Below are 26,455 nucleotides of genomic sequence, written 5' to 3' on the forward strand. Positions count from 1 at the left end.
AAATGCAGTTACATCGCTGTTACGATGCAGTTACTGTTAGTGTGAGTAACTGAGCCAGATTTCTCCTGGAATATAGCATACTGGAAGTTTTTCCACCCAAATTCGCATGAATTTTGAGCACATGTTTATTTACCCGATTTTTACCCTGAGAACTTCAGGCTGTATGTATACAGTATTCCGAAAAGCATTTCCGACAGCTTTTTGCTTCTGAATTGCATTCGACAAAGCACACTCTATGGTGCATGCTTCTACCGCTCTGTACTGAATGCGGCCAGTGCCAGTATAAATGCAATTTATTTTAGACTGCTGCATAGTTCTTAAGTACATAAGACAAAACGTCTCGTAACAAACTGCACTCAAGGGCAGATTTTTTTTTTTTAAACACCTCATAACAGTCAAGAATTATTGTGCACGTACCCTCGGTTACAAAGTGTTCCTAACATCTTTTTTTTACCACTCCCCACATAAGGCACACATTTATGTTTTGATTTGGGTCACCAACGAGAGCATTTTTCTCAAATACACAACAATGTTTGGGAATGCTCCGCCGGTACTTCACAGCTGTCAAACATACAAAATAACTGCAACCACAAAGTGCATAGAAATCCACCTTAAAAGGAGACGATGCCGTGTGCCTCAACCAGAATATTATAACTGTACACCTAACTCAATAACTGCACCAGACAATACACCTGAACATCTAAATGGTAGCTAGGCAACCGGTGCAGTCACATCTGCTCTATTATCTTGTACTTCTGTTTCAAATCCATCTGCAACTCTCGAGGATCCTTTTTCTTGCGCGTCTTAAGCATCTCGCGCAACTCTGATGCCTTCATGGTCAGGTCAAGGCCAGGAGGCAACTCTTTGGGTGGAGGCCCGTCGACTTGTGATTTTGAGTCCTAAGGATGTGGGTGACAGGGTTGGAGGGAAAAAAATGTTTTCTCAGTGAGTAAAATGTTTCTCTTCCACTTGCAAATAATAATACTTCGGGGCTTTACGTCGTGAAGCAACTGCGATCCCACTTGCGAAGTGACGAGATAACCGTAACAGTTGGTAACAATGTTGTACACAGGTTGTCCACAGTACAACGGGGGGCCTAAATGGATATGAACATTCCTCTACTGCATACATGAGGCCGCGTGTTTTAGGGTAAAGCCTCATTTTTACGTTCCGCTATTACTCTGCGCTAACGGACAGACATTCTGTGTGGACCGCATAACGTGTATCCCGTAAATTATTTTAATAGAGAGCGCACACAAAAAATTAGGGTTTCGAACAACGAAGTATTTCTTGGAAGAAGGTGTCACACGTGGAAAGAGTTGGAAGAAGGCCCTTAGAACATATCGTCTGTAAAGGAGGCCTGCAAGTGAAAATCCTGGTTAGATTCTTCTAACCACCACCTGGATTCTACCACAGCTAAAAGCCCGTGTCACACTGGTTGTCCCAATGGCCATTGGTCATCCATGTAGCGCCACCTAATGGGTGACGTGTCGATCTTTCGGGCAGCATTACATGCTATACATAGGGTCCTGCATTTTGGAATTATGTTTTTTTGAAAATCGGGGGGGGGGGGGGATTTTCGGAGGAGAATTTACAAAAAAAGCGATCCTCACGTTTTAGATTAACACAAGATATGGAACAGCTCTGCTAAATGTCCAGTGCTTAAAGCGCCGCTCCGGACTGAAAAAACAGTGTTTATTTTATGTAAAAGATGATGATGATGACGTTGTTGTTGGCTCTGCCCTTTGTATCGGGCCCTTTGTATCAAGGTGACAATGTTGCCAGATGCGAGCCGAGCGCTCCGTCCGAGCGTAACATGACGTCACAGTCCTCAAAGATATAAATAAATTTTCTCTAGCTTTCGCGTTATATAGAGCCAAATATTTTGCAGGAGTGTAAAATGAGACAAGAAGAATTCAGTAACATAACTTTGGGAGGATTCTGAAAACACGAGATTGAGTCTGTAGTGGCACTTTCATGTTCTCCTGTGCCCCTATTAGTGGCTGAATTGGCATTTTACCATGTTCATTTTCGGGCTCGAACCCAAAGTGATGTCGATGGAAGTCGGGTGGGGGAGTAAAAACGTGTTTTTCCCTGAAACACAGAGGGCCCAAGTTATATGCAGGCCGGCACAGGTTCAGTGGTCATTATTGATTTCAATTACCATTAAGACTGCAGTGTGACAAAGGCGCGTGAAGTGCTTGTATTGCTGCAAGTTATCTCTAGTCTACAGGGAGCCTACCAGGTTGATAAGCAATGAAACTGTACATAAATCAACTCGTAACTAGGGTTGCCACCAGGCCGGTATTATACCGGCACAGCCGGTTATTTGCTTCCTCTGCCGGTTGCCGGTAGGAAGGTGATACCGGCAGCCTTTTGCCGGTATTTGTGGTTCGAGACCTTTCATAAGGGCTTTTACAGGGTTTTTCCTTCCACATTCCACAACAGCTCGAATAAATCTGGAGCACAGACCAAACTCCGCAGTCACCAGTCATTTTCTTAGTTACTCATTATTATTGTTATTCATTGTTATTATTATTATTACAGTCAAACTCCTTTATAGCGAACACCTTTTTAACGAAAATACCACTACAGCAAATTTTTTTGCGGTTCCGCTGGATCCCTATAGGTCCAATAATGGACATCCTTTTTAACGAAAATATCTTTACTGCAATTTTTTTTTGCTGTCCCCTGAGTTTCGTTGTAAAGGAGTTTGACTGTATTATCATCTTTGTTATTCATTACGTCTTGTGTTTGGAGGGTACAAGAACGGTGGTTGTGCAAAGCTGTTGGTGGTTGTGTCGAGCCAGCTTAGAACGTTCCTCACCCACTTTCCCTTTCCCACGAGCCTTTCCTCCTTTCCCTCTATTGCACCTCCTCTCCCTCAGCCGGTATTTTTCACTCCAAAAGGTGGCAACCCTACTCGTAACATGTTTTCCATCACAACTCGACTCAAAAGGATCATCACCTGTGGGCCGGTTTGCAAGGGGCTCTCCTCGGGTGTATGCTTCTGGACGACGTTTGCCGAAAGGAGCGGGATGTTCTCCTTGGTGAAATATTCCTCCGTTTCTGGGTCCACCACAAGCAGGTCGACCGAATCGCGATTCTGACATATGCGTTCGGTGATTTGCTTGTGGGTGTCTTTCTCGACGTTGAGCCCGTTGACCTGGACGACACGGTCGTTGCGGAGCAGGCCGCCCAGCTGCGCGGGGCTGTTGGAGTTCACCTGCCCCACAAAATGGCCCTCCCGCTTGTTGTTCGCGTGCAGGTTGAAGCCGTATCCCTCATAGTTTGGCCACTTTCGCAGGTGGCACAGCCGCAGTGCATAGGGACTCTGCGCGTAACCAGAGCGCGTCCTTTGCGTTAATACCCAGTCAAAAGAAACAGATCCATGACGAAAACCCGAGACTGGGAAAAAGACGAAAAACAGACGACACAACACAAAGTGTTGTGTCGTCTGTTTTTCGTCTTTTTCCCAGTCTCGGGTTTTCGTCATGGATCTTAGCCACCAGCTCGCTTGCTTTTTAACCATTTTAAAAGAAACAGGTTTCAACCACGACCTCCTGGATTATGGCGACCATATCATAGGCCACCCCTTCCCAGCGTCGCACTTGGGGGCTAGCGGTGGCGCTACTGATCAGCCTGGCTACTGCTTCCTCAATTTCTACGATACTTTGTACTGCCTTCAGCTTACCTTAGTACTTTTGTACAAGCGGTGGATGTCCCATAAGAGATGCTTCTTTCTAACGTCAGCAGTCTACGCGTTTTCATAGAAGCTGTCGCTGTTGTCTGCTATGGTAGTTGTGCGTCCGTTTCTGCGTGTCCAAAACCTAAAATTTCCATTGTCCAATCATGATGTAGGTGTCTTGGGCCGAGGTGTAGCTGCTAGCGGATCGTGCGGACGGCACTCCTCATAGGGGTTGCCGATTATGACATGGTCGATATAATGTACCAAGTCGTGGTTTCAACCAAGGATTTGTGCTGGCCTTTCAGGGGGGCCCTTTAGAATTCGGTAGTGGTTTAATTTCCTGCTACTTTATTTCTTATTCCTACTAGCTATTTTTACTTCTAGGCCATTCTGATAGGTCTCTCAACCCCCCTCCCCCCTTTTTACAACGTAGAGTTTGTCTTTCCTATTTTTGCATTTTGTTCACTTTCCTGACAGGTTCGTTTAGCAGAAATTTCCTTTGGCATTATGGTTTAGTGCGGGGCTGTAATTTAATTTTTACTGATCACTTAAGCACCCAACTTAATAAAATTATTTAAATTTAAGGTCAAACCAAACCCTCAAACCCTCCCAGAACGTCGTGAGCCTTTTCAACGAGGGGGCCCCACCTAAATGTGCCTGGGGGGGGGGGGATACTAGGAAAATACTCTGCATGAAATTCGTATTCGTAAGAGCTTTCGTTCCTAAGTAGAACACATTGACGGAACCCCTTTAAAGTAGCGCATGCAAATGAGATACACCATGATAGTGTCTTGGAATTTGAGATTTACCTCTACGCTGGTGGAGCTTTGTTTGGCCTTTGCTGGCTTGGCAGCAGTAGCAACAGTGGCAGCGAGACGCCCATTGGCAGCAGGCGGGTTGTTTTCTCTCATCCACCTGGCCGTCGCCTCATCTACAACGAGCAGCTTTGTCTCATGAGGCACTGCCTTAATTTTCTCCACTATCTCTTTATGGTTGAGGCCTTCTACGTTGACTCCATTTACCTGGGACAACAAAGTCGAAATCGTCATCAAAGCTTGGCACCACTACACGTTCTGAAGAGATGGGCACAGTGCGAATTATTGTCAGGCTGACTTTTATGGGACGAGTTGTACCAGTGCAACTCACTGGGCATAACTGGGGAAGATCGACAAGGCCACACATTTACAGTTACGTCGTAGCAGCTTAGCGTATCGTTACTGACGTGTGTCTAAAGCTGGCTCAATAAAGGCCACCCCTGTAGGGGGCGCAGAGGGAAAAAAGTTGGAGGGGTTGTCACCAGACATGTAGCGTATTTGGCAGTAGGGGTGTCTGGATAAATTGCTTTTAAATTCCAGAAAGAAATTGACCAATCTGCTTCGAGTTTATACGCTTTGCACAGAAAGCAGAAATTACGGAAGAAATAGTTACTTTAAAATCGATAAAAACTCCCAGTGACACAGCACTAACTGACAGACAAACCAAAGACTTTATTTTCCAACTTCAGCTACCTATATCTGTTCGTTATTTCAACTTGTCTCAACCACAACTTATCTCAAATTAGTATTTCAGCAAAGAAAAATGTAAACACAAAGGGAAGTAGCTAATCAATGAACAGTGGAGAGGAAAGAGCAGATATAGGTAGCTGAAGTTGGAAACTTGTTGGGAAAAAAAAGTTGTCTTTTAGGCGTCGCTCTGCACTGCGGTCTTTATCGATTTTAATGTCAAACCAAAACAGCCAAATTTTTAACCCTTTCCGAATAGTTACCTCAATGATGGTGTCATTGACCTGCAATCCTGCACGTTCGGCTGGGCTGTCCTTGTCAACGGACCCCACATACTGCGTGTTGCGGACTTTATCCGCGTTCAGGTTGAAACCGTAGCCGTCAAAATCTGGCCTCTTCACCAGGTGGCACAGTCGAGGTGACAGCTCACTGTGGGATGTCCTCTGCAAGATGCACAATGCATGAGACTACCCGAGACTTACTACATGATCACCACTTGTAGTATTAGATGATGTTTGAACGTCTTTGTTTGTATACAAGGCCTTCACTGCATGCCTACAACGTAATAATAACAGGACTGAGGAGCAATATAATTTGGGTGCTGTGACGGTACAAATGCTAGGTGGCGGCGCTAGCAGGTAAGTTTTACCTGGGAATGAATGAGCAGCCATGTGTTTACAGAGTGTTTACAGAATGTTTTACGAAGACCAGAAACAGGGAAAGCGGCTTCGGCACAACTGGATATGCAATTCAAGTATTGCAAAACAGGCTCTATCCATCATTAAAGCGTGTCAACAGGACGAACAGATTCTTGCAGCTGAAAGTGTCTGAACACGAATTATTAGTTAATGTGCACATAATTTTTTTTCCTAGCTGGGTCTAAAATACCAGTAATAACAAGGGCTCGTATCAATCTTTCCAGCATCTTGTTTCTCTCTCTCGCTACTTCTTAACAGCTACAAAAGTAGGTGAAAAGAATTGCTCCACTTTTACTGTTGTCGTCTGCTAATGCTATCCTACTTTGGAGAGCCATTTATTCTTTTTCCTTATGGCTCCTAGCCATCCGAAAGCATATTTGAAGGAACAAATGGTTATTATTATGGTATGTAGTAGTAGGAAGGAATTTCAATAATAAGGAATGTGAGTGCACTATCAATATCATCTTGGAAATTCGCACGGCTAACGTTATGATTGATACTGTCAATTGAAGCAGTGGCAGACTAGAAATTAAGTCACTTTATTATATCAAGAGGCCACATAGGGCTTTGGCTACTCATATTAGAGCAGAGCATGTGTCTTTCAGTCAAGGTTGACCATTGCAATTTACGAAGTACGTATATCTCCTGTATCCTTCACTATGTGGTACTGCGGGATAACGACAGCGACATGAGAACTCGATGCTTGAACACAGCAAAGCAGCTCAAGGGTGTAGAAAACAACCTACTTTAAGCACTGGCTTGGGCGTCTTGCATTGCACCACAGAGGGTAGGCTGTTCTTGATGATAATCTTGTGCTCCTTGTACCAGTTGTCAGCTAGAGGGTCGACGACCAGTAATTTCGTTTCGCTGGGCACTGCTTTGATCCTTTCGACGACTTGCTTATGATTTTCATTGGCGACATTGACACCATTCACCTCCACGATGCGGTCGCCTTCTTTGAGCTGTGCAGCTTCCGCGGGGCTACCTTGGTCGATCTTACCAAGAAATTGACCAGATTTCGACTTTTCCGTGTGCAGGTTAAACCCGTATCCATCGTAGTGCTCCCATTTTACAACATGGCACAGCCGAACAGCTGGAGCATCGGGCGGCAAGCTTACGCCAGACATTGGTACGGTAGCATACTATCCACCGAGAGATCGAAGTCCACCTTCCTATGGTGATCCCAACGTTAGATCCCTGTTGCTCAATAACGCAACAGAAACGGCGCGAGCGCCACCACTGGGAGGGACATGAAACAGATGAGACGCGTCCAAAAAACGAAAAAAGAATAGCCGAATAGCTTCGTTGAATTTCCTAGTTTTCTAGTCGCTGTCTCAACTGTGCCAGCCCGTCGTAACTGTCGACTACACGTTTGCCACTGGAGACGTTCCTCGGTTGGCTATGATCTGCACAAAATGATGACAGAGAAAAGTGGAGATCGCATTTGGGCACTCTTCGTTGACGCGCGGGAAAATGATGTAGCTAGTATCAAGTAAGCAGTTATCACGGTACAACTATCATGTTGGTCCGTAAAAAGCAATAAAAGTTGTCGGGTTTCATAATATTTTCAAGGAGAGTGAGCAGTAAACAATAGTAAAGGTAAAGACAACCATCGAGCCAGCATGTTTTATTCAAACTACTGAAGTTACGAAAAGCAAAAGTCATTTCACATGGCGATTGCGTGAAACATGTTCCTAAAATGCAATGCGATGTGCAAGTGTTAGTGCGTGTACCAGAACACTGCAATAGTTGTCGTGGACTGCAGAAAGGCACACCTTGCTCAAAATAAGAGTTTAGGCACTCATTATATAACGTGTGAAATGTGCAAAAATAATTTTGTTAAAAATTGACGAAGGTATAACACAAATGTGTGCATGCTGTTTAACTATACAGAACACTGTGTTACGTGTCACACAAATACAGCACAACGGCACACTGAAGGCCCGTTTGAATCTGTGCAGACAGGACCTATATTTGTGAAATCTCGGATTCTAAAAATTCAAAATCGGAAATTCGCAAAACATCTTTCCGCACGGACTCAGTGCCCCTTTCTGACCATCTTATCTCAATTGTTACGCAACGTACGAACAACAACTTCAAACAGATGTCATCCTAAAGACACCATAAGGATTTGCCACTTCGTGTCAAGCCATTCCCTCAAAGCAACCTCCTTTGCCCCCCTTTTTCCAGGTCTATTTTGCGGAGCAAGAACTTACTCTCGAGCACAAGAAAGGCTGCTAGGGTCGGAGAATCAACGGTAGCCTTTCCCCTCAGTAGCGCAGAAGGACTACAGGACCTCCACGATGTAGAGCTGAAGCTCTCAGACCCCGAACTCTTTGCACGTGTGCATAACGAGTGCCCTTACGAAAAACTTTTGTGTGGCATCAAGGGACTGTTGCGTGCCAAGGGACTCGTGCTGGATGACTCCTTATTGGCCGAGGTGCCAAAACATTGGCTCAGGCATGGTGATTTGGTGCTTCTCCCAAGCACTGCTTTCGCGCACCCATTCTGGCAGCAGCTTGGTGAGAGTTGCACTAACTGAAAATAATATTTAATTGAATGTGTAGCCTAGTGTGTACTCTATTCTGGCAGAAGATGTGTGCATAGGAACTGAGGTTATCTTCACCTTAGGCCAGGACCTGTGGCGGACGTGCTGCGACACCCTGAGGTGCTCTCGAATTGCATGCAACGGAGCTGTGACACCTGACGGTTACCGTTCTCCCACTGCCAAGCTGCTCCTTGGCGAGGACGGCTGGGTTGTTCACGTTGACAATAGAATCAGGTACAGACCCATAAAATAGCCCGATTACACATATTAATTACTTCTAAGATTACTTTCCATATTATGTAGGTGAAAACTGTGACTTAATTACTTTTGCGGGTAATTTGGAATGCGCTTGGAGTTACTTTTGGGATTACTTTGCACGTGAAAGACCCTTTTCCGCCAATTTACTGTGGCATTTTTAAGCCGCTCACCAAATTTCTGTGAGGCTTCTGCAGCCACAGTTCAGGCATGATCTTGTGTTTTCGCTTAGCATAGATTTCTGGTCATTGTGCTCCACTCGTTTCATTTGTCCTTTCAATAGATAGTTACGTATTTGTGCCAAGTTCCACTGGGAAAGAAATAAGGTTACACATCAAAATTATGTATCGTAACTAATGTAAATCGGTGTAACCCAGTTACGTTTTTGAGTAACTGTAATTGTAACCAAGTTATAATTATGATTTTGAATTGTAACTCTAATTTATTTCCTTTAATTTATTTCCTTTTATGAGCACGTAGATGTCATCGTAGATGAATCACTTCTAAAAAGTAATTTTTACATGGCTGATCGGTTGATTGAAGCAGCGGCTGTTTATCAGTAAAGAAATTGACCGTGTCCTCTTTCAGGTACACATTTGACATCACCAGATGCATGTTCAGCCCAGGAAATGTGACAGAGAAGCTCCGTATCGCACGTTTCAAGTGCCACGGCGAAACCGTCGTCGATCTCTACGCAGGTCAGCAGTAGTACTTCCTTTTATGTTCTTCCCTGTTGAGAGCATTTGCATATGTAAACGCTTTGTGTATGTAATTTACCAGTCTTCTCTTTCGTCTCTGACAAGTGCAGCCATTGTGATGCAGGTATAGGATATTTTACCCTTCCGTTTCTGGTGCACGCTGGAGCTGACTTGGTGCATGCGTGCGAATGGAACCCTGATGCAGTGGAAGCCCTTCAACGAAACTTGCACCTGAACAAGGTTCAGGATAGATGCGTCGTCCATTTTGGGGATTGCAGAGAGGTATGTTCGTTAATCTGTTCTTGGAAATGACAGTTTCATGATGATGTTGATGTTTTGTTGAACAGCTGTGTCAGCAGTCCCACCCTGACAAGTAGTGTGTTACTCACGAATACATAACGTTAAAAAAATTTGTGGTTTTTGGTGCAGACATTACTATGTTGACCTTTAATTTGTTTAATTTAGTTCAATTCAATTCAGTTTATTGGTTTATCACATTACATGATGGGACAGTAAAGATAAAAGCTTCCGGAAGTAACTTAGCCGGTTATGTTAGTACTCTGCTAGTTGAAAACAAATAAATGTAATTACTTTAGAAAAAATTACTCACTGTGATAACAAATTAAATTAATAACATTAATTTGAGTAATTTAACCCTACACCAAACTGTAACCCCCCCCCCCCCCCCTCTGCCTTTCACAATGTTTTCCCCTCTTACTGTGCCCAATATGTAGAGCAGTTCAGCTCATGGTTTCTGCGTGCGGCTGCACGTCTGATAGCGCGATAAGTAAATTCGTACCCGTACCCGCGACGTGTGATGCGGGAATACCTGCACTATAGCGGCGGACGCTGTGGGTACACCCGCATTTTACCTGCAGGCAACAACGTCACTGGGTTTCTACTCGCAAACAAATCGAAAATCGCCAAACGAATCTGAAAGGAGAACGATATGCTTGGGAAAACGACTGGCGAGAGGCTCACTCACGCACGCGTTTTTGAGGCGGCGCCGCGTCCTCCCGGACGCGATTCGTTTCCAGACGCATTTCGAGAACCGCTTCGTGCTGCAGCTCTCGAGCGCGGATCCGCGAACGCTTTTCACTCAGCCAATCGAAACCCCCTGCGATCTTTTGTCTTTCTTTTGTGCGTATTTGTGTGTATGTATGTGATTTTGATGCGGCGACCGCATAAGCGAATTCGTTGCTCCCAAAAATTGTTTGCTGTCTAAGCTGTCTACGACGAGATGGCAGTTTCCGCAGTTACCACACAATCAACGAAAATAAATACGTGGCCGTGTGTGTCGCCAGCAGTTCCTTCTCAAGATATGGCGTCACGCCTGTCGTTCCGACGATTCATGATGCAAGGAGAAATGCTTCACAACGTAAAGTTGGACGGAGAGCGTAGGAAGTGTCGTGTCGGTAGATTCTTGACGTGGCAACAGCAACGAGACGTATTTGCGCCCACGCGGCTCGGATATGTGTGACGCTCCTGTGTGAATGAGCCTTAGCTATAGTCCAATCTGACCGTAATATTGATCCTCTTGTGTGGTGAAACGAGAGAAATTTCCACGAGCTCGAGGTCGAACAGCTGTTTAAGTGTAAACCAAAGGTGCTTCGGTGAAAGGTCAAATGTGACCATGGCTTATGCGAAAAAGTTTACTTTTGCAGGTACTTTTCTCAATGCCAACTGAGGAAAATGCCAAAATTAATGAGTATAGTCAGTTAGGGCGGCGAAAGCTTAGTTTAGTGGGTGCATATGTCACGCGTGTTTACCCGCGGTACACCAGTAACCCGCAGCGCAAAACAGCGCGGGTATCTGCAGGTATAATTGCGGGTATACCAGCACCCGTAGTTACAACTTCAAAAGGCTTTTAAAGGAACGTAAGATGAGTGCAGTATAAAATTTTTAAAATACGTGAAAATGGCGGAGGCGGTGTATCGTGGACGATGTTCTGTCACAGGACGTTTGAGAGCGCTCTGTCACGTTGCACTTTCTGTATTTTGTGGGCTTTCTTTTTTTTTAGGCCGCCGAATGAAAAAAAATACACAAAGCCTACCCGGTCGGAAGCATTTGGGTCGGTTGCCTCACAATGGCGCCCTACCGTTCTAGATGCGCAAATGACGTATCCCATCTGTCTCGTCTTGCATGATTCCTCTACAAGAACGAAATTCGATGCCATATTCCGTGATACAATGCGTCACTGCGCGCGTATAGTACAGGAATATTCCTTGAACATAAGCTCTATCGCGCATCATTTGGGTGTGATACGCCAACATTTCGTCACGAGTTGCAACGTCGACAACTGACGGCGGTTTCTCCCCGTTGTGACGAATATTGCAACGGTGACGTGGAAATAACCCGGCCGCAAGTCACGCATCGTAAGTGATCCCTCAGCGGCTGTCAAAGTTCAGATTTGCCGGCAGACGTGTAATAATGACGTCCCGTGTCCGTTTTGCTCTGACGTGTGGGAACCGTTTCCTGCGAACAGTCAACGTCAAGATACTCAAGGAGGACCCACGGACGAAAGTGCCCTTGCCTGCCTCATATCTGGCGACAAGCCAGCGTTCGGGATGGGGGCGGGCATATCGGTCGCTTTCCTTGCCATTCGGTTATCGTAGTTACCGTTTCTCGATGTCTCCCACCCACCCCAGTCAACTATTGTTATATACTTTTTTTTTTTCGCCAAAGACAGGGTGTGTCCGTCCTCTGTTTCTTGTTCTAAAAACGTTCCAAAATGAAGTATCCTCATGTTGCGCATGCGCATAGACATAGAGTAGCGCTTCTTTGCGCCATTACACCGACGACTCCCTACTGGCTTTTGCCTGGGATATCTAACAAAAACCTGGTGGCAGAAACATAGTGGCCAATGAGAGGCGGGCTTTGCGAAAGCAGAAGACAGACACCATCTACTCTACTGGATAGCGAAGCTTCGCAAAATGAACGAGAAGTGGCGCCTTCATATTGCGTAGCACCGGCGTATAATGGCGTATAAAGAAGCTTCGCAGTTTCCAACGTGGAGCGGGGACACGCGCTGTTGCTGGGAGACAGCCGTCAGAGCTCTCGATTACGTCACCTACTTTTAGGAGGATACGAAACTATGAACTTTTACGGCTTCTTGTGTTTTATTTTTTTTTTAATTCGCAAAAAACGCGTGGTATTTGATCTTCACAACGAACCCTGAGACTGGGGAAAAGACACACTAAACAGGAGTCTCAGGGTTTGTTATTGAAGATCAATTATCACCAGCTCGCCTGCTTCCTTGCCGCTCTTTGCGTGGTATTCATTGACAGAACCAATGTGTTGCTTTCCACTGCACTTTCAATGACGAGCCCGTCTCGATCAGCGCCGCTTCACTTTGCCTGCCAGAGGCGGGACCACGCTTTCTCAAATGATTTCAGTTCGTTCATTTTGGCACGGCTTCCGGGTTTGTCATACAAGTGCTCACTTCTACATTTATTTTATTTCAACCTTTTTAAATAAAGTTCCAAATAATGACTTCGCTCTTCAAAGTTTGTGAAGCCGCATGTGATCCGTGCACTAAGGGAAAGGAGGACTGGAGGAAGGAAAGGAGGAGTGCACTTGCTTTTGAGGATCGCGTCGGCGTCGTCGGCATTCTAATGTCCGCACAAAACTCTTATCGCATCATGTATCGCATGTGCGCTCAGTAAGGAGGAGAATCCCGCCAGTTTACAACCGCTATCGATGGTTGTGTTCGTTTATACAACTCGCGCGACCGAGTCGCGCGCGAGTCGGAGTCGTGTCGTCTGAGTGTCATCGTACGTCACCGACTCCGGCGACTCGCATCAAGAAGGTCGAGAAGAGAGTCGCTGGGAGTCGACTCTCGAGCACCTCTAGTGTTGATTCCTCGAATTTAAGAACAGGAGTCACTGCCAAGGCGATGACGTCACGAGAGCCGCACCACGGCATTTTCGCCCAGAAAGAGTCCACCTTATACCGACTCTATCGGCTCTCGAGTTGCTCGAGTCCAGTAAACGAACAGAACCGATGGAAAGTGAGATAAATTCGGTGATACTACCGATAGCGGTTGTAAGCCGGCGCGGTTTTCCTCCTTACCCCCCTCCCCCACCTGCGAGTCTCGCGCCGCGCCGGAGCGCATCCGCGACTTTATCGTGTATATGTACTCGCGCCTTACCGCGCGCACAAGCTTCCCGTCGTTGGAGACTTCAACGTGGACGTTTTGCTGGCCAAGAATAGCACTTTCCTAGGTGATGATGTCCGAACAGCTGGATCTTACGCTGTGCACCGACATCCGCCAACCCACAACTAGACATGGCTCATGCATAGACTTGGTATTCCTGAACAGCCCCCTCGTTCAGGAAAACAAAAAAACATTCACCTCGCCAACCATTTCAGCGTTAAAAAATCAATACTCACCACGCTTGAATAAATTTGTCTACACACTTTCATCCGGCCTCATTTCACCACACGCACAGCTGACGCTGAATTTCGCGTTACACGATTTATCCAGATTTACCAGTGATTTATCCAGACCCCCCGAAAGCATGTAAATATACCCCCTTGCGGAGCCCATACACACCCCCTCCAAGGACGAAACTCTGGATAAACCACTGGTCGTAACGGTCTCGTAATTTTTTTCCCTTTCTGCTTTTGACTTGATATCGTTGAACAAGCTGTGAAGAATTGAATTGAATCAGAATAAGGTGTGCAATAGAAGGAACCGGAAAATTTCGATTGCATTTTGGCCCGAAATCTCACCCGGAAACGTGTGTCTGAGATCGATACGGTAATGTTCGACATCTCTTCACAGTCTACTTGACCAAATTTCTTCAATTAACGAGTTTTAAATATTCGCTCCACAGACATCATGACGACGTAAGCTCTGAGCACACGAACGGGAGAGCATGCGCAGACGATCATGCATCTCCGAGCTCGTCTGCTGTTGGCCTGCTTCGCGTTCGCGCCTCAATATCGTACTAAGTGACAAACCAAAGCCCGCCAACGAAAAGAAAAGTACATCCGGGGCGACGCATCCGTGTCGGTCGGTGGCCTTAGCTATTTGGTTTTTCCCGAAGAATCGTGTTTGTGAACGAACGTGCTCGTAATTTTACAAAAGAATGAATGTTTTTGTGTGTGTTTTTTCTTTGGTTCTTTATTTTATTTTTATTTTTTAAGGCTACGTTTGGACGCTTTACAAAAGTATCCTTTTGTGGGCATATTGTGTTGTTAGTAGCAAAAAGAATTGACATCGCTTTTTTTTTTTTTTTTTGCTGTTGTTGTTGATGTTTGGCAGACGACACGCTCAGGGTGAGCAGGCCGTGAGAGTAACACGAGCCAGTTTTGGAGCGCTCACGAAAAACTGATTTGTGTTTTTGGTCTGCGCAATAGAGGCGACGCTATTTCTTCGGGATCCCAAAGCGCTTGGGCTGCCTATAAACTTTCGAATGTCTTGATCCCTAACAGGTATGCCCAGCAGGCGTTGCCGACAGAGTCAACTTGGGCCTGATTCCTTCTTCTGAATCAGGATGGGCTACGGCTTGTAGAGCGCTAAAACCCAAGGGCTGGATGCACGTGCACGAAAATGTACCGGATGACAAAAAAGAGACGAGAGTGCGCCAAGTGTGTGCTGCTATGGAACAGATCTTCCTTCAAGTTCGTGGAACGGCGTGGACTGTTGAGTGCCTACACGTGGAGCGTGTTAAATCCTACGCTCCTCACGTGCACCACGTTGTTATGGACTTGCGCTGTGAGCAGACGCTAAAGGATATGTCCTGACGGACACTTTGCGTGCGCACCGCTGACGGGAACGAATGCTTGTGATCAGTGGATGTCCGTGTACACGAGCAATGTAAATAAAGGTGTTATTTTGTGTTATCAGGAATCTTTGAGTTCCCATGTATTCACACGAACGACATTTCCCAGAATACTCCCGCAGAAGTTGTGCAAAACGTCACAGCTTTCTGCTGCCACGTGAGCACGAGCGCTCAACGTCATGCCTTTTTGTGCTCTTCTAACCATGGCGAATATGCTGCAGCTCAACCACAAGGTATTCCATAGCAGACGACAGAGCCAATGGTGTCGTCTGCTATGTGCGAGGTACGCCACCCCGATATTCCTGCGCAGTCCGAACAAGACGCGGTGGAACTTCCGCCCAGTGAGCAGGTTTTTGCTTTTATTCCACTAGAATATTTCGTGGGGAAGCCGCTCGTGTGAATACAAGGTACAGTCAGGATGTCGTCTGCTACAGCCAATCGCCGCAGACGACTTCATGCCACGATGCTTCACACATGCTTTCTGTTGGCTACCAGTGGCTGTCCATGCGGCTAATAGCCGCACCCCAATGGCTACGGCCGCCGAAAGCATGGTCGTGATTTGCGGCCTCTTAATGACTTCATCACGTTGTTTAACTTAAGCAATCATGCTGTGTCTATCTGGGTTGCGTAGAATGAGGTGGTGCTAATGAAAGAGCCCCTAAAGAAATGAAAGGGTGGTGGTGGTGGTAATGAGGGGTGAAAGGGCTCGCCGTTGTTGGCCTCACAGATGTGTGCTACGTCACGACTGACGCCTGAAATGAGATAGAGATATTCTGTAGCCGATGACAGGGCCAATGGTGTCGTCTGCTATGTATGTAAAACGCCACTCCCGTCCCGTGAGCAGTTCCTTGCTTTTTCTTCCACTAGAATATATCGTGGGGATGTCGCGCGTGTCAATATATACTGTTCCAGCAAATTTCTGGCGTCGGGAACCCAACAAACAAAATTACATTTTGTCCCACATTGCGGACGGAGCCGTATCCTCTACCAGAAGAAAATGCAAAATGCCTCACCTGATGACATCTCTCGACGGGAGCCTCCAGGTGGAGCCAGTTTCTTTATGTTAAGTGCACAAGGCGCCAAACTCTTGCTGGTCATTTTCCGGTCTGTCTGCGAGGGAGAATGAGGCGGTAAGTGTCCTCGGTCTCTCTCTGGAATGGTAGGCTGGTACGCGTGTCTCTTGTTGTGTGTCTGTTGTGGTTTGCATTGTGGTGCAACTTACTTGATGATTTCGTATCACGTGATACCCGATACAATAAATTCACGCTAAATGACATTATTTTCAGTCAGATGTGCGTGGCTTTCGAAGCGCACATACGCAGCAGAAAATCGTGCAAAAATTTCCGATGACTGGCAACAAATTGCGGAGTTTGGTATCTGTTTTATAGACAGGATGGTGTTTATTTTCTTAAGAAATGTAGAGGAAGAGCACATACAGAAGTGAGACAATTTCTTTACTGTCAACTTTGTTCGAATGACACTTTAGAAAATGCGCTATACGGTATAGCACTTAGCTGTATTTACTCAGTTGCGACACAGCTCGAAAACCACTAATCAACAACACCAGATAGACAACCTGATTACCTGTCAAGTGCGCTAACCATTGTGCTACACTGACACTCCGTACCGACGACCGTTGCCAAGACATGCGAGTTCAGTTCCTGCCGCTGTCTGACTATTATTTACGACTACCATATTTCTATTTTTCACGTTCCTAGGCGCTTTCAGTGTTGTGTTGTCAATTTGTGTGTACCAGCTTCAGAACGGTTACTTTTCACCATCTTCAACAAATGTAGCTTATTGGTTTATTCACATGACGTCACCCGCAGAAGAGCGCCCCTGTCGCTAGCAGATTTGCCGCCCTAATGTGGGTCCTAAGGTTTTGTCTGTCCAGGCCTTCACCCTACATCACCGTTCTTCTGTTGTTTCAAAGTTTTTGTAATGTGTGAATATTATTTGTACCATATGAAAGTAATTTTAATGTTTTCAACATTAATAGTCCTCTAAATAGCATACGGCAGCGAGCGGAACCCGGAACCAAACTTCGAGGGACAGGCATCATGGCGACGATTTCGCCTTTTCGAAGTTAGCGCCCTCTAGAGGGGTGACGGCAGTGACTAAGCTCTTAATTTGCCACTTTATTCGTGTGTATTCGTATGAACTCTTGTAATTGTATCTTTATTAAACGGTGTTAGGGTGCACTTGGTGGTGTCCCTGGGGCTGCTGATTGCAGTGCATGGCCTGCTCGTGAGCTCCAGCAACCAATTTGCCGTGAACCTATACGAGGTGTTGCACAAGGAAGAGAGCAACTTGTGTTTCTCACCGTCGAGCATCGCTTGGACGCTGTCTGCTCTGTACCAGGGATCTCGAGGACTGACGGCCTACGAGTTGGCTACAGTCCTGGGCTACGATCGTTCTCAGGGGATCGACAAGCAATTGGGCAAGGCTCCAGAATGGACGTCTCTCTTGCTGCAAGAGGGATTCAAAGTCTTGCCGAATTACACCGCCATCCTGCGAGACGTGTACAGCACAGAGGTAGTATTCACTCGTTTCGCAACTGATATATATTCACGGTCTCACCCTCGATCAAAGACAGTTTCGTGTTACATGAAGTCCTCGCTCAAGGGCACACGGTACGCAAAACATAAACGTCGTCAGTAGGCGCTCTTACGTCACCCCCGAGGCAGTGACTCTCAGCGACTCGATCTCCTTTCGATGCAGAGGATGAAGGAGTCGACGACGTGCGGTGATACTCTTACCTCCTTGCTCTCATACTTGACTCCGATTCGTGGGTTGAACAAACGCACACAACCAGATCATTCCGGGTGTCCCACTTCAATTTCTGTAGTCCCATGGTGCTTCACTCAACCCAAGGAAGTGTATTGAGCATGTTGTCCAAGGTCACTCCCACCCACCTACACCCTACTCAGAAAAATCGTAGATCCGCCACCGGTCAGCCACCACGTGACGGCCCAATATAGCTGCCGCAATTAAACGTGCTTCGACGCACAGTGCCCAAAGATATTTTTGGACTCTCAACCATAACGAATCCATTCCATTGTGAATCGCAGGTTCGAGTGGCCGACCTCGGCAACCCCGACACTGTCGCCGCCATCAACGAACAAGTTTCCAACGTCACCAACGGACATATCCAGCAACTCTTCTCCGGTCCTCTTCCACCTACCTCGCGCATGCTCCTGCTGAGCGCCACCTATTTCAAAGAAACGTGGCAAACGCAGTTCGACCCTTCCAAGACATACCGTGGCCTTTTCTACAACTTTCGCGGCGATCCCGTCGAGACGGACCTGATGTACACCCGAATGCGAGCGCCCGTCGGCCGTCACGGTGGCTTCCAGGGGCTCCTGTTGCGTTACGCGGGCGGAACCCACGACGCCCTCGTCATCCTGCCCCAAAAGCGCTTCGGTCATCGACGACTCAGCATTAAATTGGTGGAACAACTGCTAGCGTCGCTGGAAGAACGCGAGGTAGACGTCGTGCTGCCGCGCTTCAAGATCGAGTCCAGCGTTCCCCTCAAGTCTTACGCTGCGGACCTGGGGATGCCGTCCGCCTTTCTGGAGAGCGTCGCCGATCTTTCGGGGATCACCGGTAGCAGGGACCTGTATGTGACGGAGTTTCTTCACCGTGCCGCCATTGTGGTGAACGAGGAGGGAACGGAAGCCGCTACCGTGACGGCGTTAACCGCGGGTCTTCGGAAACGTCCCAATGTGGCGCATTTCGTGGCTGACTACCCGTTCGTGCTCCTCGTCCGCGATGCCCCCACTGGGCTTTGGTTGTTCGTCGCGTACCTTAGCAATCTGTGACCTTCCGGGTGATTCCCCAAAATGTCTTCATTCGCCTTTGTAGTACCCCACCGAGTATAGCAATAAAGAACCTCCCAGATGATGAATTTTTGGTGCCAAGTTGCAGAGTCAAACAAGATGGTGCCAATTTTCGCCCATATACATGTTCAACGCCGTACCAGACAGCAGTTATAGGAACACAGAAGCACTAGTTGATGTCCCTCTTTCTTGACTTCCTGAGACATTCATTGGGTTCCTGTAGCACTGCGTAACGAAGTACCACAACGTACCCACAAGTGACGTCGTTCAGCTTCAGCACAGGTTGAAACACACCCAATAAAGTGTCGATGTGACACAACTGTCTGTTTACGTTCGTGTTCACTAGGGCCGATAAATAAAATGGGTTGTCCTCGGCGACAGGTCGGATGTGAACGCTGTGCATTTCTGCATAAATTGCTGAATCAAAAGATGCAGTACTGTCTTTCTTTTTGTTTTTCTTTTTTGCGAACACATAGTGCTTTTTCGCGATTTTCTTCCCTTCGAGCGTGGGCAGAGAACCTTAGACCGTATACGGTGCTTGAGTTTTTTCAGCCATTTATCGCATTTTATTGCTACGAGTCACGGCTCTCTGTGGGTTGCGCGTATACCTTCGGAAGCCACGTCACCCTGTGACCACAGAACAGTCACGCCAATACTGTTTGTTTCCTAATCGAAAAAAAAAATTGTCGCTGAATAAGGAAGCCTGCACGTTATACGAAGGAAGAGAAATCGCCGTCTTGCGCATTATTTAGCTACTTTAACAAAAATGCATATGAAAAGCCACTGAAATAAATAACCAGTCACTTGTCACACTTCCCACTTTTTGTATTCTTTATTCCCACATACGATTGCCGATTGGAATGACCTTCCTCGGTTCTTAGTCACCTCGCCTAACCATCAAACTTTTCGTAGAAACTTTGCATCATATCTACACATTTAGTGTGAAAGCATTATCTCATCTCTTGTATGTGTGTGAATTTTGTTATTACCTTAACTATTTTGTGCAGTGTTTGTGCTGTTTCATGTACTAATGTTGCATATATTGTACGTATCCCCCTCTTGTATCGCCCTAAGGGCTCTTGGAGGTATTTACATAAATAAATAAATAAATAAAAGAACACAGGAGTCGTAGAGTTGCAGAGTAAGAAAGTATTTTATTCCCCACATCCCCACCAGCAATGGGGTGGAGTATCGCCTTTGGTGATGAACCTCCCCACTTTCCATCTCTGTTGTTGTTGAGTTGTAGAGTAGGAAACCCAAGAGCTCTGGAGGTGCAAAGAAACAGCGCAGTTGCCACTGCACATGCCCGGAGCCCAAATCGTTCTTTGGGTTTTTGGGTGCGCACGCTATTTTTCGAAAATATAGCGAGGGGCCCCGTCTGTTGGTTTACGCCGACCGCTTTTGGCTTGAGGCTGGCTTGTGTCTCGCGGCCGGCGATAATATGCGTGAGCGTGTCGTCTGCAAACTGCACAAGACAGCGAGAACAACAGAATAAATAATACGATACCAATTGTTTTCACTACTCACGACGCAATATATGTCTACGCACGGCCGGGCTGTAGAGTCTACCAGTGATGGCCAGTAGTTAAACTAATAGTTAAACTACCTGATTGTAGTTCAAAAGTAGTTATCAACTACTTGCAGAAATGTAGTGGCAAGTACTAGTTAAACTACTATTTCGAGTAGTTAACTACAGTAGTTAGGTTACTGCAGGCGCCAACTACTTCCGATTTAGTCACAAGCTTCACGGCACGATTGTGCTTCCGACTTTTACCTTGAGGTACTTGTTTGATGAGAATGGAGGTGCAGAGCAATTGTGCCGTGCATGAGTACTAAATCTTCACTTTTATCACTCCTTGTGATTCATTATTAGGTCGATCTCCAAGAACACTAGAATGGGATTGGTGTTGATGGACAACGTTAAGTAGTTATAGATGTAGCTAAAATACATCGGAGTAGTTAAAGAAGTAGTTCTAACTACGTTCCCTGAAAAGTACTTGAACTACTAGTTAAACTACGCCATCACGAAGTAGTTAGTAGTTATAGTCAAGCCACTGTAGGAGTAGTTAGTGGCCACCACTGGAGACTACTACGGCCGTGATCTACGGCGATTCTTTTATTTCCTTTTTCTTTTCTTTTTAAGTCTTGCTTGTTGGTCGTAGTGGCGCTGCAAGCGGGGAACGCAAACGTACCGACTATTCCGAAACCGGTTGGGGGGGGGGGGGGGGGGAGTCCGCTGCGTGCATTAGTATTCCGGGTGTTTCAGTTAAATCCCTGGGCTAAATAATTCGCGAACGGGTGCACTAATCAAAGAACTTTCTTTTTTACAAATATCTATCCGATACCGCCTACAAGCTGCGTACCGTGTGAATGAGTGGGAGGCGCAAGGTATCCACTGAAGGTTCAAAAGAGGTAGTACCCATCTTAATGCCGACAGCGCCCTGCTTTAGAAGTTGTTTTTTCACGAAGCTCGTTCGAATTTTTATTTAAACAATGGGCACCTCCCACTCATTCGCACGGTGTGCTGTTTGTAGGAGGTATCGGATAGATACTTGTAAAACAGAAAGTTCTTCGACTGGTGCACCCGTTCGCGAATTATTTAGCCCGGGGATTTAACTGAAACACCCGGTATATCACTTGTGTAGTATTATAAAGCCATCTTACATGTGTGTGTGTGTGTACATGTAACGTCAAAAGAAAGGAGCTTTATAACTGTACAGTGGCGCCTCGAATGCGTTTGCAACCGAAAACGTCATTACATGGGAAAACCAGTGCAAAACCAGTCTTAGGAGATCGGTGGCTTGGATCATCACGCATATACTGTCAAAACGACGTTGGATATTAGTGAGTTTTAGTATACCGTACCCTATATCGCCTCTGCGCAGGGATCCCCCCTCCCCCCCTCCCTGAAATTTCTCAGGTGACCCCACCCAGCTCGCGGCCATCGTTCTGGTAGTGAGTCCCGCGCGGCGAATTACATCCTGTACTGTCAAACTTATGCTGTATAGGACCACAGTCATGCAGATGATCGCACCATGCATTTGTCCAAAATCATTTGAAAGTGACTGTTCAATGCATATATTGCGCGCATATATACGAGCAAAAATGCGTACGGGCACGCAAACTCAATGTGGATCATCAAGAAACATTTGCGCCCAACTCAATCAAGCAAGGTATTCTGCTTTTTCCGTCTATGGCTTTCACCTTTGGTTACCATAGGTATTCATTGAGCTTCGGGAGACAAGGTGCTAGTCTTTTTTTCTTTGTCTGTCGTGCGATTATGCATCTTAATGTTGCAATGCCGTTCATAATGAATCTATATTCTAATGTGCTGTGTTCTAACGTAATAACATGCACAAATAAAACGGGAAAGCTGTGGAGATGTCACCATTGTGCAACTATTCTTTCCGTGTCTAAGAAAAATTCCGTAAGTGGAACCTTCACCAAGCATACCCCCCCCCCCTTCCTTGAAAGCTCGGCACCCCCCCCCCCCCCCCCCCCCCAGCAGTGAATTTCTGGGGAAATCATCCGCTGCGTACGCGAAGGCGACAGCGCACGATATACTACGTCTCACTAATGTTCTCAATGGTACTTCAAATGCAATTTCAGATCCACGCGTATACGTCTTGCACTTCGTCCTCGTGGTGCATTCGTCATTAAAATAGCGCTCGTTTCCGCAATCGTTGGTTTGCACAAGTGACGTGCTTGGAATAATGGAAAGACACTCGCAATCGTTCACGGTCATTGAGCTGACTCAAACGCATCCTGTTGTATAGATGTGAATGAGATGGCGCGCTTCGAGTCGCCAGACCTGTACATTAAAGCGCAACGATGATAGAGGATTGTATGTGCAACTGTGATGATTATATAGTTAAACTGTGATGCGTCAAGCAAAGTTGCAAAATTTCCTTTTTTTCTTCTTTTTTAGTTTGAACACGTACACTTAATTAGCTCCTCTGGAAAGGTGCCACCTGCTACGAACTATCGTACAACAGTACGGTGTCCCTGGCTGAGTTGTATATGCGAAAGACATTTTCCTGGAAATAGTGTCACCCACCCCAACCAGTTCTTTGTAACGACATCTACAGCAGACAAACGCTGTCATTAGAAACCTTCGCTGTTTATAATCGGGTATTTTTAAATGCTTTTTGCGGAGCTTCGGGCTACCCTTCAGATGGGTCATTTTGTAACCTAACCTAAGTATATTTTTTTGCTAACCATGTTTCGAGAAACACTGTCATCGTTGGGAAGCCCCAGTCTGCGAGAATAAAAGAAAAGCGAGAACGCGCGATTAGAAAATGGACTATGCAGCGGACAATTTTCGGAGCACATGGTGACACTTTTCAAAACGAATGGGAAAAGCGAGAGTTCTGTTTTTCGCCGCGAGACAACTATGATCATCAGCGATAACGGTGTTTTATGATTTCTTTTAATTGTATGATGAAAGCAAAGATGTGTGGGAGGGATACGTCCTCCTGCCCGGCAAGACATAGTTTTTTCCCATCATCGTCACAACCATCAAGACACATCAAGGCCAAAGCGGGCGAAGCTCCATTAAATAAACGGAAACTCCAACGGAAACTCCAAACGGAAACTACAAGATCTGGCGGTTTCCACCGGGGTGGAAACATCCATCTTGCCTGTGTGGACCCCCAGCCGGTGCTGACACCCCCACTGAGCGTACGGAACGGAAGTAATTGTACAGCGCAGTCCTTGGCTTCCTGCCAATGCAAATGAATAAACAGAGCCTGTTCTCACACTGGCGAAGCGCGGCGGAGCTTTGGGTGGATTTCCCGGGCCGTTTCCTGCGCGACGTCAGGCGACGTCATCGATCCTCGTGGACGCCCTCTTTTGAGGGCCGGCGGCCTATTTTTGTCCCGCCGCCGAGATCGTCCGCACAGGTGGGTACGTACTACGTCGGATGAGATTCGCTATGAACTGGTCTCGTATCTCTGGCGTCAACTGAGACGGGGGTGTCCGTTGCAAACAATGGGTCTGTATGTGTGGTTCGTTGTGGTGGCATTGGCGTGGAATGCAGCCGAAACTGAAGGCAGCAGCAGCAAGGTGGCGAAAGCGAGCAATGCGTTCGGGTTCTCCTTGTTCCAATCGGTGCAGCGGTCCGAGGACAACCTGCTCTTCTCCCCCTGGAGTCTGTCCACCGTCCTCTCTATGGTGTACCTGGGCGCCAGAAACAAGACGGCCGCGCAGTTGGCTCAGGCTCTGCAATTGAACCATTTCTTTGGCGACGAGGACGGTGTCTTCAACGCTTACCGCGACGAAGCGGAGCTGCTGCGCGGCAACAACGTCCAGGACGATTTCCTCTCGTCCACCATAACCCTCACTCGGTCGGGAGACAAAATAGCCCGCTCTTACCTGAGCAACCTGGAAAAATATTTCAGCAGCGGCGTCTTTCACGTGGATTTCTCCGAGGGCGACAAGGTGCTTCGACTGGTCAACAGTCAAGTGAGCAAGTTCACCAAGGGGAAGATTCCCCAGATGCTGCACAAGTCCCCGGATCCGCTCACGACGCTTTTGCTTCTCAACTCCGTCTACTTTAAGGGCGTGTGGGAGAAGTCGTTCAACGACACCGCGCCTGCCGTCTTCTACGGGGCCAAGAACGAAACCACAGTCGACATGATGCACCTCAAGAGTGACTTCAACTTCGCCTACGACCGGGCGAGCGGATCTTACGTGCTTCAGATCCCTTACTCGGGCAGCCAGATCAGTTTCATCATTGTGCTGCCGGCCAAGAACGAGAGGAACCTCGAACGACTGCAGTTGAGTGCGGAATTCCTGGACACCATGTGCGAACGTCTGGAGCCTCGGTCTTTCGAACTGTCCCTCCCGCGCTTCGCAGTGCAATCCCAAATGGACCTGAAAGGCGCGCTCAAGACGATGGGCGTCAAGAGCCTCTTCTCGGCTGCCGAGGCAGATCTGACGGGCATGAGCAAAGACGGCGGGCTCTTCGTGGAAGACGTGCACCACCGTGCCAGCATGGAGGTCAACGAGCACGGCACCGAGGCGACCGCGTCCACCGCTGCGGTGATCGTGAGCAGGATCGGTACCCCTCGACTCGCCATCGACCGGCCCTTCTTTTTTGCCATTCGCCACATGCCCACGGGACTGAACCTTTTCATGGGACGTGTGCTTAACCTGTGATACGTTGCTGTGCCCCCTTGCACGCGGCTGCTAAGTAGAACGGCGAGAAGGAAAGCCCGCGCTTGTACATAATAAAAGAAGTGTCGCGTGCTCTTCCGGCGGACTTCGAGCGGACTTGACGCCTGGGGAAGCGCGAGTGGTGTTTGCCCTAGCACGATGTCCACTGGCGACCTTTTCCTTGTCAGTACAATCAGCTGTTATCTTGTTAGCCTATTTTGCGTGCCCGTTAAGACAAGCGATGCATGGACTATATGAGCTATGCTCCGTGTGGAACATATTCCATCCGCTTTTCTGCAGCGGAGGCCGTATATATTGTCGGCGATGAACGGGACATCTACCCCGACTCAAATTGTTGTCCATTCAATAAAATGTATTGTGCAGCTGTAGCCTTTCTGATCAGTGTTTGCTTTCTACTGAGTTCATCAACCGTTGCGCTACTTCCGACCTATTCTCCATGATGTCTAACAAACCTTCCATTAGCTGTAGCCGCTCTTTGCAGTGTAGTTTTTTTTTTTTTATTTTTTTTAATACGTCGGCCGTTTCTGATACTACTTTGTGATTGTAATATACAGATCTTTTGAACGTTTTATAATACACAAAGCTTTTATGTTATGGGCATTGTCATATTATGGATAGGTCGACATACACTTATGTGTGACATTGGGATAACCTTTATGTTCCCCCAAACCTTTTGGGTCGTTTTTGTCGACGTCATCGTCCTTTTTACTATAAAGTGTAGTCTGAACACAAATTACATTTACGTACGTACTCGAACATTATGCGCTACATCCAAGCTTAGTAACACCTTATATATTATGCGCTGCTAGATGCGTTACTAATATTATGCGCTACATCCAAGCTTCGTAACAAGGACGTCTGACATCAATAAGCCTGGTGGGTTCAACCTACACACAAAAAACGAAATACTCGTGGGTGTGTCTCGGCTCTTTTAAATTTTAATTGAAATTACTTTTCTTTTACACGATTGCCACGTGCATGATCCGCGTCGGTCACTTATTTCATACGCAATAGGAACAATCCGGAGTAGTTGGCACCAGGCTCATGATGGCGAAATGCAGACTGGGACATAGAAAGAAGTAAACAGGAAAGTGCAGACTCTAAACTGAGGTTTAATCATAGAGAACATAACGAGAGAATAATGCTGCACAGTAAAGTCGCACTCTTTCTATGTCCCTGTCTGGTTGCTGCGTTTCGCCGTCATGAACTTATTTCATACCTACTGTTACTTTCATACTGTTGAGTACGCTTCTGGTGTAAA

General features: G+C 46.7%; 4 protein-coding genes across 5 annotated transcripts; 3 read left to right on the forward strand and 1 right to left on the reverse strand.

Moving 5' to 3' along the window:
• Nucleotides 1–275: 275 nt before the first annotated feature.
• On the reverse strand, nt 276–7,125 carry LOC135390979 (Na(+)/H(+) exchange regulatory cofactor NHE-RF2-like). 2 transcript variants are annotated; one of them, XM_064621018.1, is made up of 5 exons: nt 6,635–7,124; nt 5,454–5,633; nt 4,498–4,710; nt 2,969–3,334; nt 276–899 (listed from the first exon to the last, which is right to left on the reverse strand). In XM_064621018.1, the coding sequence occupies exons 1-5, from the start codon at nt 7,013–7,015 to the stop codon at nt 729–731; spliced, it is 1,311 nt and encodes a 436-aa protein (XP_064477088.1). In that variant the 5' UTR covers nt 7,016–7,124; the 3' UTR covers nt 276–728. The 2 variants fall into 2 exon arrangements, with proteins under 2 accessions (XP_064477088.1, XP_064477089.1); XM_064621019.1 differs by lacking the exon at nt 276–899 and adding an exon at nt 1,224–1,360 and having other exon boundaries at nt 6,635–7,125.
• LOC135390980 (tRNA wybutosine-synthesizing protein 2 homolog) lies at nt 7,119–15,239 on the forward strand. Its single transcript, XM_064621020.1, has 6 exons — nt 7,119–7,380; nt 8,079–8,410; nt 8,520–8,670; nt 9,280–9,389; nt 9,514–9,671; nt 14,829–15,239. The coding sequence occupies exons 1-6, from the start codon at nt 7,304–7,306 to the stop codon at nt 15,138–15,140; spliced, it is 1,140 nt and encodes a 379-aa protein (XP_064477090.1). The 5' UTR covers nt 7,119–7,303; the 3' UTR covers nt 15,141–15,239.
• Nucleotides 15,240–16,171: 932 nt separating this feature from the next.
• Nucleotides 16,172–19,085, forward strand: LOC135392689 (intracellular coagulation inhibitor 1-like). The gene is made up of 3 exons (XM_064623417.1): nt 16,172–16,308; nt 17,374–17,713; nt 18,250–19,085. The coding sequence occupies exons 1-3, from the start codon at nt 16,301–16,303 to the stop codon at nt 18,997–18,999; spliced, it is 1,098 nt and encodes a 365-aa protein (XP_064479487.1). The 5' UTR covers nt 16,172–16,300; the 3' UTR covers nt 19,000–19,085.
• A 4,768-nt stretch (nt 19,086–23,853) lies between these two features.
• LOC135392690 (intracellular coagulation inhibitor 1-like) lies at nt 23,854–25,562 on the forward strand. Its single transcript, XM_064623418.1, has one exon. The coding sequence runs from the start codon at nt 24,007–24,009 to the stop codon at nt 25,174–25,176; it is 1,170 nt and encodes a 389-aa protein (XP_064479488.1). The 5' UTR covers nt 23,854–24,006; the 3' UTR covers nt 25,177–25,562.
• Nucleotides 25,563–26,455: the final 893 nt, after the last annotated feature.

The sequence above is a fragment of the Ornithodoros turicata genome, chromosome 4, assembly GCF_037126465.1.
Source record: "Ornithodoros turicata isolate Travis chromosome 4, ASM3712646v1, whole genome shotgun sequence".
Classification (NCBI taxonomy): domain Eukaryota; kingdom Metazoa; phylum Arthropoda; class Arachnida; order Ixodida; family Argasidae; genus Ornithodoros; species Ornithodoros turicata.

Bases quoted from the DNA above. Each gene is read 5' to 3' on its own strand.
- LOC135392689 (XM_064623417.1), top strand. The intron at 17,714-18,249 runs GTAGTATTCACT...TGTGAATCGCAG, and splicing joins GAGACGTGTACAGCACAGAG to GTTCGAGTGGCCGACCTCGG.
- LOC135392690 (XM_064623418.1), top strand. From the start codon at position 24,007: ATGGGTCTGTATGTGTGGTTCGTTGTGGTGGCATTGGCGTGGAATGCA.
- LOC135390979 (XM_064621018.1), bottom strand. From the start codon at position 7,015: ATGTCTGGCGTAAGCTTGCCGCCCGATGCTCCAGCTGTTCGGCTGTGC. The intron at 5,634-6,634 runs GTAGGTTGTTTT...TGCATCTTGCAG, and splicing joins CGCCCAAGCCAGTGCTTAAA to AGGACATCCCACAGTGAGCT. The intron at 4,711-5,453 runs GTAACTATTCGG...TTGTTGTCCCAG, and splicing joins TCAATGACACCATCATTGAG to GTAAATGGAGTCAACGTAGA.
- LOC135390980 (XM_064621020.1), top strand. From the start codon at position 7,304: ATGATGACAGAGAAAAGTGGAGATCGCATTTGGGCACTCTTCGTTGAC. The intron at 8,411-8,519 runs GTGAGAGTTGCA...TCTTCACCTTAG, and splicing joins CCCATTCTGGCAGCAGCTTG to GCCAGGACCTGTGGCGGACG. The intron at 8,671-9,279 runs GTACAGACCCAT...GTCCTCTTTCAG, and splicing joins CACGTTGACAATAGAATCAG to GTACACATTTGACATCACCA.